Here is a 12,500-nt window from a genome sequence, read left to right as displayed (position 1 = left end):
AACCATTAAAAACCATGTTGTAAATCTTGCAAACAAGGCAGCCAGGAAGCTTACAGCACTTAGCTGTATCTCGCATCTGCTTGACAGTAGGGGTTGCAAGATTCTGTACGAGGCACAAGTACGCTCACAACTTGAGTATGCTCCACTTTCTTGGTTTGCCTGCCCCTCCTCTCATCTGCGACTGCTTGACAGAGTAGAGAACAGAGCAAGACGTTTCATCTCTCGCCTGGACCCATCCTGGATAGATCTGTCATTTCAGCAGAGCCTTCAACATAGGAGGGATGTGGGTGGCCTTACTGTTATGTACAAGGCCAATATTGTCAAAGTACCACACTTGGATCCACTTCGAGGACAGCGTGAAACAAGCTTTTATGCCACAAGACGGGCAGAAAGCAGCAACTTCACTCTGGCTGTACCCTTCTCCAGAACATCACTCCATCTGAGATCATATATACCCAGGATGACTCGAGTATGGAACACATTCGTACAGCATAATGATGTCAACGAGATAAAATCAGTTGATCACATGAAAATGCTGGCCCACAGATGGCTCCAACTTCATCCTGTTCCCTACTTGTATGTCTCATAAGAATAAAAATGCTTTCAAATGAGCTGATGTAGGTAACAGCTCTTAGCTTGCCAATAAAGTTAGGAATCCTTAACCTGTAAATAGCTTGTCAATAAAGCTAGGGATCCTTAACCTTGTCAAACCCTGTTTAAAAAAAAAAAAAAAAAAAAAAAGCAGAAAGAGACAGAGAGAGACAGAGACAGATATAGGGAAATAATTTTGTAAAGTAAACCAGGTAAAGTGTATGGCAGAAATGTCACTGATAGAGTTAGGGGTCAGAGTTTTTTATTCTTTCCAGACTGGGGATTTGATTCCAAGACCAGGGTGATGAGACCTGTGACACTTAAGTTGCAGAGCAGCAATGATGATATAGGAAGGGTAAGGGCTGTGTAGACAAAGTATTTCCACTGAAGCACATAAGTGAACAGTACTTAAAGGAAAAGAACTGTCTTGTTTATGGATTTAGAAGAGCCATATTAGGGCGGATACAGGAGCAGTGTGGTAGATATTGCGTATGTATGGAAGAGGTGGTACATTATTAAAAGCAGAAAGAAATTTTTGGCGAGTGAGACTCCGGTTAGGGTATGTACTAGAAAAAGGGACCAATTTTCATTGAAAGTAGGCCTTAGGCAGGGATATGTGATGTCACCATGGTTGTTTTATATAATTACAAGAAATAAATGTTAGAAAGAACGAAACGTCAGAACACTGTACAGGAACCATTGGACTTACGACCAAGCTTGGTTCTGACCAACTGGTTTTAAGTTAAAATGGATGTAAGTCGAACCTTACTACTGAATATCAACATCATATTATTGTAATGATTTTATGCTGTTAGTACTGTACTTTATACTGTAAGATTTAGGAGAAACACTGTATACAATACAAACAGTTGTTTATTTCCCAGAACGCTTGCATACAAAACATGGACGTAAGTCGAGTGGTCGTATGTCGAGCAGGTCATAAGTCAGATGGTAGGTGTAGTTGGAACAATACACAAATAACCTGCACCTTGGGGAGGGGAAAGGAATGGTGACATTTCGGTCTGACTTGAATCACTGACAAGTTCTGGGAAGAGGTGTGGAATTAAAAGACAATGAATCTGATAAAAAGTGGAAACAGTCACAGTTGCTTTTGCCGAGAGCACAGTTTTTACAGGAGACTCTGAAGAGTAGTTGAAAAGGTTGGTGGACAAGTATAGGAGGGTGTGGAAAAAATAAAAATAAAAGTGAACACAGAAAAGAGCAGGTGATGAAAGTAACAAAAAGTTTATGTAATGAAAAACTAGTTATCAGATTGGAAGAAGCATGGAAAAAGAGACTGCATATACAGTAGATATTTGAGAGTGGACTTACAGGCAAGTCCACACAAAAGATGAAATGAAAAATTTAGGTGTAGTGTTGAGGCATCTGTGGAGAGAAATTTTTTGATAACGGCAAAAGGAGGAATGTATCAGAGTACAGAAATACCAACAATTTTATATGGGTGAGGTATGGGCTTTAAACATAATAGCGAGGAGGAGGATGGTGGATGTGGAGATTTTGTTTGAGAGCAATGTGTGGTACGAGCATTATGCAAAGAATTCGGAGTATAGAAATTTAAAGGTGTTATTAAGAAGGTAGAGGAGGGGTTCTTGAGGTGGTTTGGGCATTTAGAAAGCAACAGAATAGGATGACCAAAAGGGAGGTGCACACCCAGGGTGGAAAAAAGGGACATGAGATCAGGTATTGTGCAGATGAGTGGTTTTTAGGGATCTGACACACTGTTGGAGTGTAAGCAAGGAAACATTTACAAAGGCATTCAGGATAACTGGTTAGTTGGACTCTGAGTCCTGGAGATGAGAAGTACAGTGCTTTCACTGTGAAGGTAGAGTGAGAATATTACAGTTTGGAGGGTCACTCTGAAGGTGGAGTGGGAATGTTATAGTTTGGAAGGTCATTCTGAAGGTGGAGTGGAAATATTACAGTTTGGAGAGTCACTTGAATTGTTATGTCTGTGCACCTCTGGCAAGACATACTGAATGAATAATGACGAATGTAGGGGAGAAAAGAGTTGAGAGATTAGATGGGAGAAGGAAGAGAAAAACTGGAACTGGATAAATGGAGAGAATATAAATAAATGCTGAGACAATGGAGGAATGAAGGAAAAGCTGAGGCAGTGGATAAATAGAAGAAGAGAAAAGATGAGGCAGTGGATAAATGGAGGAAGAGAAAGCTGAGTGGATGAATAAAGGTAAGAGAGAAGCTGAGATTGGAGGACTGTAAGGAAAACAAAAACAGAGAGTAGATGAATGAAGGGAATAAAAGAATACTTCAAATTTCACTTACTTTCAGACAGAGGAACAGAAATAATGACACCATTTCCTGTCCCAATCCACAGTCGATTTGATGAGATAAGAAGGGCAGTTATTCTTACAAAAGAGAAGCCCAACTTGCCAGTTCCTGGAACAATCACTAATGTTAAATGTTTACTGAATTTAACTTGAACATACAATATGTATAAACTAATGTATGCTGCATGATAAAACTAAGAAAGGATTTCCATGTCTTATAACCATGACCCCATGCAATTATTTTCCTTTATGATGATTTTTATTAAAACTAAGCCTTTGTTGAGATAAAATATGACCGAAGATGGCAGGACTTATATCACTATTTTAATATAATGTGCAAAATAAAATAAAGCTAACTAACTAACTATATATATATATATATATATATATATATATATATATATATATATTTATATATATATATATATATATATATATATATATTTATATATATATACAGTGGACCCCCGGTTAACGATATTTTTTCACTCAGAAGTATGTTGAGGTGCCAGTACTGACCGAATTTATTCCCATAAGAAATATTGTGAAGTAGATTAGTCCATTTCAGACCCCCAAACATACACGTACAAACGCACTTACATAAATACACTTACATAATTGGTCACATTCGGAGGTAATCGTTATGCGGGGGTCCACTGTATATATATATATACAGTGGACCCCCGGTTAACGAACTTTTTTCATTCTAGTAGTATGTTCAGGTGCCAGTACTGACCGAATTTTTTCCCATAAGGAATATTGTGAAGTAGATTAGTCCATTTCAGACCCCCAAACATACACGTACAAACGCACTTACATAAATACACTTACATAATTGGTCGCATTTGGAGGTGATCGTTAAGCGGGGGTCCACTGTATATATATATATATATATATATATAATATATATATATATATATATATATATATATATATATATATATATATATATATATATATATATATATATATATATTATATATATATATATATATATATATATATATATATATATATATATATATATATGCAATAAGATCACAGTAAACAGGTGATTTCAGAATATGCAAAACAACCACTCTGAAAGAATAGAGAAATTCCAAGCGCTTTCGTGACTACTCACATTATCAAGGAACTACGAAAGTAAAGCATCCAAGGAAGCTATATAAGGGGTCTGGCCAGCACCTCACTATCATTAAAACAACGTAAATATAGCATTAGAACTGGACAAGATTCCAATGCTCTATTTATTTATGTAAGAGATTTTAACCATCCAATTGATTTTCAAAAAGTTGAGAAAGTAGTATCAAGCAAGTCCATGGTCGACAGGAATATAATTGAATCTTGTTTCATAAAAAGCAGTTTTGACAATAATATGAATATTCCCTTTGGTTTATGTAAATTAGATCCATTTATAATTAATAGAATTTGGGAAGAATTTAATAATACACTGGACAAATAATTTTTAAATTTTCTTGGGTAGAATAGTTTGTGGGGTGAGTTGTGCAAAGGGTCGGCGCGCGTCAGGTGTTTAACCGTTGTGGGATCTAATAGTGAGGTGCTGGCCAGACCCCTTATATAGCTTCCTTGGATGCTTTATTTCATAGTTCCTTGATAATGTGAGTAGTCACGAAAGTGCTTGGAATTTCTCTATTCTTTCAGAGTGGTTGTTTTGTGTGTATATATATATATATATATATATATATATATATATATATATATATATATATATATATATATATATATATATATATATATATATATATATATATATATATATATATTGTGAACATTTATTAATAAACAGAATACATTTACAGAAAAAAACATAAACATGAATACAATGGCACAATGTATATATATATATATATATATATATATATATATATATATATATATATATATATATATATATATATATATATATATTTATATATATATATATATATATATATATATATATATATATATATATATATATATATATATATATATATATATATATGTATGTACGTATGTAGTAGGTTGGTAGGCAGCAACCACCCAGGGAGGCACTACTGTCCTGTCAAATGAGTGTGAAACAGAAGCCTGTAATTATTTTACATGATGGTAGGATTGCTGGTGTCTTTTTTTTCTGTCTCATACACATGCAAGATTTCAGGTACGTCTTGCTACTTCTACTTACACTTAGGTCACACTACACATACATGTACAAGCATATATATACATACCCCTCTGGGTTTTCTTCTATTTTCTTTCTAGTTCTTGTTTATTTCCCCTTATCCCCATGGGAAAGTGGAACAGAGTTCTTCCTCCGTAAGCCATGTGTGTTGTAAGAGGCGACTAAAATGCCTGGAGTAAGGGGCTAGTAACCCCTTCTCCTGTATATATTACTAAATGTAAAAGGAGAAACTTTCGTTTTTCCTTTTGGGCCACCCCGCCTCGGTGGGATACGGCCGGTGTGTTGAAATATAAAGACAGATAGATAGATAGATATATACAGTGGACCCCCGCTTAACGATCACCTCCCAATGCGACCAATTATGTAAGTGTATTTATGTAAGTGCATTTGTATGTGTATGTTTGGGGGTCTGAAATGGACTAATCTACTTCACAATATTCCTTATGGGAACAAATTCGGTCAGTACTGGCACCTGAACATACTTCTGGAATGAAAAAATATCGTAAACCGGGGGTCCAATGTATGTATGTATGTATGTATGTATGTATGTATGTATGTACATGTGTGTATATATATATATATATATATATATATATATATATATATATATATATATATATATATATATATATATATATATATAATATATATAATATATATATATATATATGTGAGCAGGGTAATATTTAGTGAAGGGATTCAGGGAAACTGGTTATTTTCATATATAGTCGGACTTGAGTCCTGGAAACGGGAAGTACAATGCCTGCACTTTAAAGGAGGGGTTTGGGATATTGTCAGTTTGGAGGGGTATGTTGTGTATCTTTATATGTACAGTATATGCTTCTAAACTGTTGTATTCTGAGCACCTCTGCAAAAACACTGATTATGTGTGAGTGTGGTGAAAGTGTTGAATGATGATGAAAGCATTTTCTATTTGGGGATTTTCTTTCTTTTTGGGTCACCCTGCCTCGGTGGGAGACGGCCGACTTGTTGAAAAAAAAAAAAAAAAAAAAAAAAAATATATATATATATATAATATATATATATATATATATATATATGAATGGTGGAATGATGAAGTAAAGGGTGTGATAAAACAGAAAAAAGTAGCTTACGAGAGGTTTTTACAAAGCAGAAGTGTTATAAGAAGAGCAGAGTATATGCAGAGTACAAGAAAGGTGAAGAGAGTGGTGAGAGAGTGCAAAAGGAGAACAGATGAAAGAGTGGGAGAGGCACTGTCAAAAAATTTTAATGAAAATAAGAAAAAATTTTGGAGCTAAACAAGTTAAGAAAGCCTAGGGAAAGTATGGATTTGTCAGTTAAAAACAGAGTAGGGGAGTTAGTAGATGGGGAGAGGGAGGTATTAGGTAGATGGCGAGAATAATTTGAGGAACTTTTAAATGTTGAGGAAGAAAGGGAGGCGGTAATTTCATGCACTGGCCAGGGAGGTATACCATCTTTTAGGAGTGAAGAAGAGCAGAATGTAAGTGTGGTGGAGGTACCTGAGGCATTACGTAGAATGAAAGGGGGTAAAGCAGCTGGAACTGATGGGATCATAACAGAAATGTTAAAAGCAGGGGGGGATATAGTGTTGGAGTGGTTGGTACTTTTGTTTAATAAATGTATGAAAGAGGGGAAGGTACCTAGGGATTGTCGGAGAGCATGTATAGTCCCTTTATATAAAGGGAAAGGGGACAAAAGAGATTGTAAAAATTATAGAGGAATAAGTTTACAGAGTATACCAGGAAAAGTATACGGTAGGGTTATAAATGAAAGAATTAGAGGTAAGACAGAATGTAGGATTACGGATGAGCAGGGAGGCTTCAGAGTGGGTAGGGGATGTGTAGATGTGAACAGTATTTAGATAAAGGTAGGGAAGTTTTTATTGCATTTATGGATTTAGAAAAGGCATATGATAGAGTGGATAGAGGAGCAATGTGGCAGATGTTGCAAGTATATGGAATAGGTGGTAAGTTACTAAATGCTGTAAAGAGCTTTTATGAGGATAGTGAGGCTCAGGTTAGGGTATGTAGAAGAGAGGGAGAATACTTCCCGGTAAAAGTAGGTCTTAGACAGGGATGTGTAATGTCACCATGGTTGTTTAATATATTTATAGATGGGGTTGTAAAAGAAGTAAATGCTAGGGTGTTCGGGAGAGGGGTGGGATTAAATTATGGGGAATCAAATTCAAAATGGGAACTGACACAGTTACTTTTTGCTGATGATACTGTGCTTATGGGAGATTCTAAAGGAAATTGCAAAGGTTAGTGGATGAGTTTGATAATGTGTGTAAAGGTAGAAAGTTGAAAGTGAACATAGAAAAGAGTAAGGTGATGAGGGTATCTAATGATTTAGATAAAGAAAAATTGGATATCAAATTGGGGAGGAGGAGTATGGAAGAAGTGAATGTTTTCAGATACTTGGGAGTTGACGTGTCGGCGGATGGGTTTATGAAGGATGATGTTAATCATAGAATTGATGAGGGAAAAAAGGTGAGTGGTGCGTTGAGGTATATGTGGAGTCAAAAAACGTTATCTATGGAGGCAAAGAAGGGAATGTATGAAAGTATAGTAGTACCAACACTCTTATATGGATGTGAAGCTTGGGTGGTAAATGCAGCAGCTAGGAGACAGTTGGAGGCAGTGGAGATGTCCTGTCTAAGGGCAATGTGTGGTGTAAATATTATGCAGAAAATTCGGAGTGTGGAAATTAGGAGAAGGTGTGGAGTTAATAAAAGCATTAGTCAGAGGGCAGAAGAGGGGTTGTTGAGGTGGTTTGGTCATTTAGAGAGAATGGATCAAAGTAGAATGACATGGAAAGCATATAAATCTATAGGGGAAGGAAGGAGGGGTAGGGGTCGTCCTCGAAAGGGTTGGAAAGAGGGGGTAAAGGAGGTTTTGTGGGCAAGGGGCTTGGACTTCCAGCAAGCGTGCATGAGCGTGTTAGATAGGAGTGAATGGAGACGAATGATACTTGGGACCTGACAATCTGTTGGAGTGTGAGCAGGGTAATATTTAGTGAAGGGATTCAGGGAAACCGGTTATTTTCATATAGTCGGACTTGAGTCCTGGAAATGGGAAGTACAATGCCTGCACTTTAAAGGAGGGGTTTGGGATATTGGCAGTTTGGAGGGATATGTTGTGTATCTTTATATGTATATGCTTCTAAACTGCTGTATTCTGAGCACCTCTGCAAAAGCAGTGATAATGTGTGAGTGTGGTGAAAGTGTTGAATGATGACGAAAGTATTTTCTTTTTGGGGATTTTCTTTCTTTTTTGGGTCACCCTGCCTCGGTGGGAGACAGCTGACTTGTTGGAAAATATATATATATATATATATATATATATATATATATATATATATATATATATATATATATATATATATATATATATATATATACACACACACACATACAGTGGTCCCTGAATAATCATCCGGCCTGAAAGTCGTCCATTTCGGAAATAGTCCTGTTTTTTCGTCAAAATATTGGCTCGCAAATGGTCCGGTAACTCGCTAATAGTCCTTCGTTCCAGACGTGTACTCACGGTCTGAGCGGCCTCGAGCCGCCTCGGCCTTTCCTTCCCAGCCAGTGTGCCATTGTTTACCAGTGAGCGATGGTCCCCTCACGTGCTCCAGTGAAATATTTCATAATATTTCATTTATTGTAGTGCTTGCAAGTTATTTAAGTGCTAAATAAGCTACCATGGCTCCAAAGAAAGCTCCTAGTGCCAAGCCTTTGGTAAAGAAGGTGAGATATACGATTGAATTTAAGAAAAACATCATTGAACAATATGATAGTGCCGTACGTGTGGGCAAACTGGTCAGGATGTATAACAAATCCTGTACAACCATATCTTCCATCATAGCCAAGAAAAAGGAAATCAAGGATGCTGTTGTTGCAAAGGGGGTAAATATGCTGACAAAAATGAGATCACCAGTACTCGAAGATGTTGAGAAGTTATTATTGGTGTGGATAAATGAGAAACAATTAGCAGGAGACAGTCTTATGACGTCGCTTATTTGTGAAAAGGCTAGGCAGTTGCATGACGATTTGGTAAAGAAATTGCCTGCAACTAGTGATGATGTGAGTGAATTTAAGGCTAGCAAAGGCTGGTTTGAGAGATTTAAGAAGTGTACTGGCATACACAGTGTGGTAAGGCATGGTGAGGCTGCCAGTTCGGACCACAAGGCGGCTGAAAAATATGTGCATGAATTCCAGGAGTACATAAACAGTGAAGGACTGAAACCTGAACAAGTGTTCAATTGTGACGAAACAGGCCTCTTTTGGAAGAAAATGCCAAAGAGGACCTTCATTACACAAGAGGAAAAGGCAATGCCAGGACACAAGCCTATGAAAGACAGGCTGACGCTAATGTTCTGTGCTAATGCTAGTGGGGATTTCAAAGTGAAGCCGTTACTAGTGTACCATTCTAAAAATCCCAGAGTGTTCAGGAAAAACAATGTTATGAAGAGTAAATTGTGTGTGTTTTGGAAATCTAATAGTAAGGCATGGGTCATGAGGGAAATTTTTGTAGAGTGGTTCAACGAAGTGTTTGGCCCTAGTGTGAAGAATTACCTCCTGGAAAAGAAATTGGATCTCAAGTGCCTCCTAGTAATGGACAATGCACCTGCTCATCCTCCAAACTTGGATGACCTAATTCTGAAGGAGTTTGGGTTCATCACAGTAAAGTTCTTGCCCCCGAATACCACTCCTCTCCTCCAACCCATGGACCAGCAGGTCATTGCAAACTTTAAAAAACTCTACACCAAAGCACTGTTTGAAAGGTGCTTGAATGTGACCTCAGACACTCACTTGACCCTAAGAGATTTTTGGAAAGAACATTTCAGTATTCTTCATTGTGTAAGCCTTATAGGTAAGGCTTGGGAGGGAGTGACTACCAGGACTTTGAACTCTGCTTGGAGAAAATTGTGGCCAGATTGTGTCCACAAGAGGGATTTTGAAGGGTTTGGGGCTGACCCTGATGAGCCTATGTCAGTTGTTAAATCCATTGTGGCACTGGGGGCTTCCATGGGGTTGGATGTGAGTTTGGAGGATGTGGAAGAGTTGGTGGAGGACCACAACAAAGAGCTTACCACTGAGGAGCTGCAAGAGCTTCAGCAGGAACAGCAACAGATGGCAGCTCTGAATCTTGCTGCAGAGGAGGAAGAGAGATGGAGGAAGGTGCCTTCTTCAGAAATTAAGGAGATTTTTGAAATGTGGGGTAGGATGGAAAGATTTATGGAGAAAGATCACCCAGAGAAGGATGTTGCAAGCCATATCAGCAACTTGTACAGTGACAGAGTCTTGGTCCATTTTAGGGAAGTTTTAAAGAGACGCCAGAAACAGAACTCTCTGGACAGTTTTTTTGCGAGACAGGACTCCAGTGACTCTCAAGGTGGTCCTAGTGGCATTAAGAAACAAAGAAGAGAAGTAACCCCAGAAAAGCAATTGGTACCCGAGGTGTTGATGGAAGGGGATTCCCCTTCCAAACAGTAATTCATCCAATCAGTCTCATTCTCCAGTCTTCCATACACAAAGAAGAATCGCCAATAAAGGTAAGTGTTATTCTGTTAATGTTTAATTCATCATGTGCCACTGTATTGTTTATGTACTACATGTATATTTCATGTAAAAAAATTTTTTGTTTTAATACTTCTGGGTGTCAGGAATGGATTAATTGAATTTATATTATTTCTTATGGGGAAAATTGATTAGTAAATCGTCCATTTCGATAATAGTCCCACTTCCAGGAACGGATTATTGAGGGACCACTGTCTGTCTGTCTGTCTGTGTGTGTGTGTGTGTGTGTGTGTGTGTGTGTGTGTGTGTGTGTGTGTGTGTGTGTGTGTGTGTGTGTGTGTGTGTGTGTGTGTGTGTGTGTGTGTGTGTGTGTGTGTGTGTGTGTGTGTGTGTGTGTGTGTGTGTGTGTGTGTGTGTGTGTGTGTGTGTGTGTGTGTGTGTGTGTGTGTGTGTGTGTGTATATATATATATATATATATATTATATATATATATATATTTTTTTTTCAACAAGTCGGCCGTCTCCCACCGAGGCAGGGTGATCCAAAAAAAGAAAGAAAATCCCCAAAAAGAAAATGCTTTCATCATCATTCAACACTTTCACCACACTCACACATAATCACTGTTTTTGCAGAGGTGCTCAGAATACAACAGTTTAGAAGCATATACGTATAAAGATACACAACATATCCCTCCAAACTGCCAATATCCCAAACTCCTCCTTCTAAGTGCAGGCATTGTACTTCCCATTTCCAAGACTCAAGTCCGACTATATGAAAATAATCGGTTTCCCTGAATCCCTTCACTAAATATTACCCTGCTCACAGTCCAACAGATCGTCAGGTCCCAAGTACCATTCGTCTCCATTCACTCCTATCTAACACGCTCACGCACGCTTGCTGGAAGTCCAAGCCCCTTGCCCACAAAACCTCCTTTACCCCCTCTCTCCAATCCTATCGAGGACGACCCCTACCTAGCCTTCCTTCCCCTATAGATTTATATGCTTTCCATGTCATTCTACTTTGATCCATTCTCTCTAAATGACCAAACCACCTCAACAACCCCTCTTCTGCCCTCAGACTAATACTTTAATTAACTCCACACCTTTTCCTAATTTCCACACTCCGAATTTTCTGCATAATATTTACACCACACATTGCCCTTAGGACATCTCCACTGCCTCCAACTGTCTCCTCGCTGCTGCATTTACCACCCATGCTTCACACCCATATAAAAGTGTTGGTACTACTATACTTTCATACATTCCCTTCTTTGCCTCCATAGATAACGTTTTTTTGACTCCACATATACCTCAATGCACCACTCACCTTTTTTCCCTCATCAATTCTATGATTAACCTCATCCTTCATAAATCCATCCGCCGACACGTCAACTCCCAAGTATCTGAAAACATTCACTTCTTCCATACTCCTCCTCCCTAATTTGACATCCAATTTTTCTTTATCTAAATCATTTGATACCCTCATCACCTTACTCTTTTCTATGTTCACTTTCAACTTTCTACCTTTACACACATTCCCAAACTCATCCACTAACCTTTGCAATTTTTCTTTAGAATCTCCCATAAGCACAGTATCATCAGCAAAAAGTAACTGTGTTAATTCCCATTTTGAATTTGATTCCCCATAATTTAATCCTACCCCTCTCCCGAACACCCTAGCATTTACTTCTTTTACAACCCCATCTATAAATATATTAAACAACCATGGTGACATTACACATCCCTGTCTAAGACCTACTTTTACCGGGAAGTAGTCTCCCTCTCTTCTACACACCCTAACCTGAGCCTCACTATCCTCATAAAAACTCTTTACAGCATTTAGTAACTTACCACCTATTCCATATACTTGCAACATCTGCCACATTACTCCCCT

The 12,500-nt window shown here is 37.9% G+C and overlaps 1 protein-coding gene across 24 annotated transcripts in view; it reads right to left on the bottom strand.

Annotated features, from left to right (window-relative positions):
* Positions 1–12,500, bottom strand: part of syd (JNK-interacting protein syd) — a 517,229-nt gene that overhangs the window by 57,144 nt on the left and 447,585 nt on the right. For all 24 annotated transcript variants that reach the window (XM_070084613.1, XM_070084636.1, XM_070084625.1 and 21 more), the window contains one exon: positions 2,896–3,009. In XM_070084613.1, coding sequence (XP_069940714.1) covers positions 2,896–3,009 — 114 coding nt within the window. The remainder of the gene's footprint in view (positions 1–2,895; positions 3,010–12,500) is intronic.

The sequence above is a fragment of the Cherax quadricarinatus genome, chromosome 13, assembly GCF_038502225.1.
Source record: "Cherax quadricarinatus isolate ZL_2023a chromosome 13, ASM3850222v1, whole genome shotgun sequence".
Lineage (NCBI taxonomy): Eukaryota > Metazoa > Arthropoda > Malacostraca > Decapoda > Parastacidae > Cherax > Cherax quadricarinatus.
The sequence above is the reverse complement of the archived record's forward strand: the minus strand, read 5'-3'. Positions and strand labels throughout refer to the sequence as shown.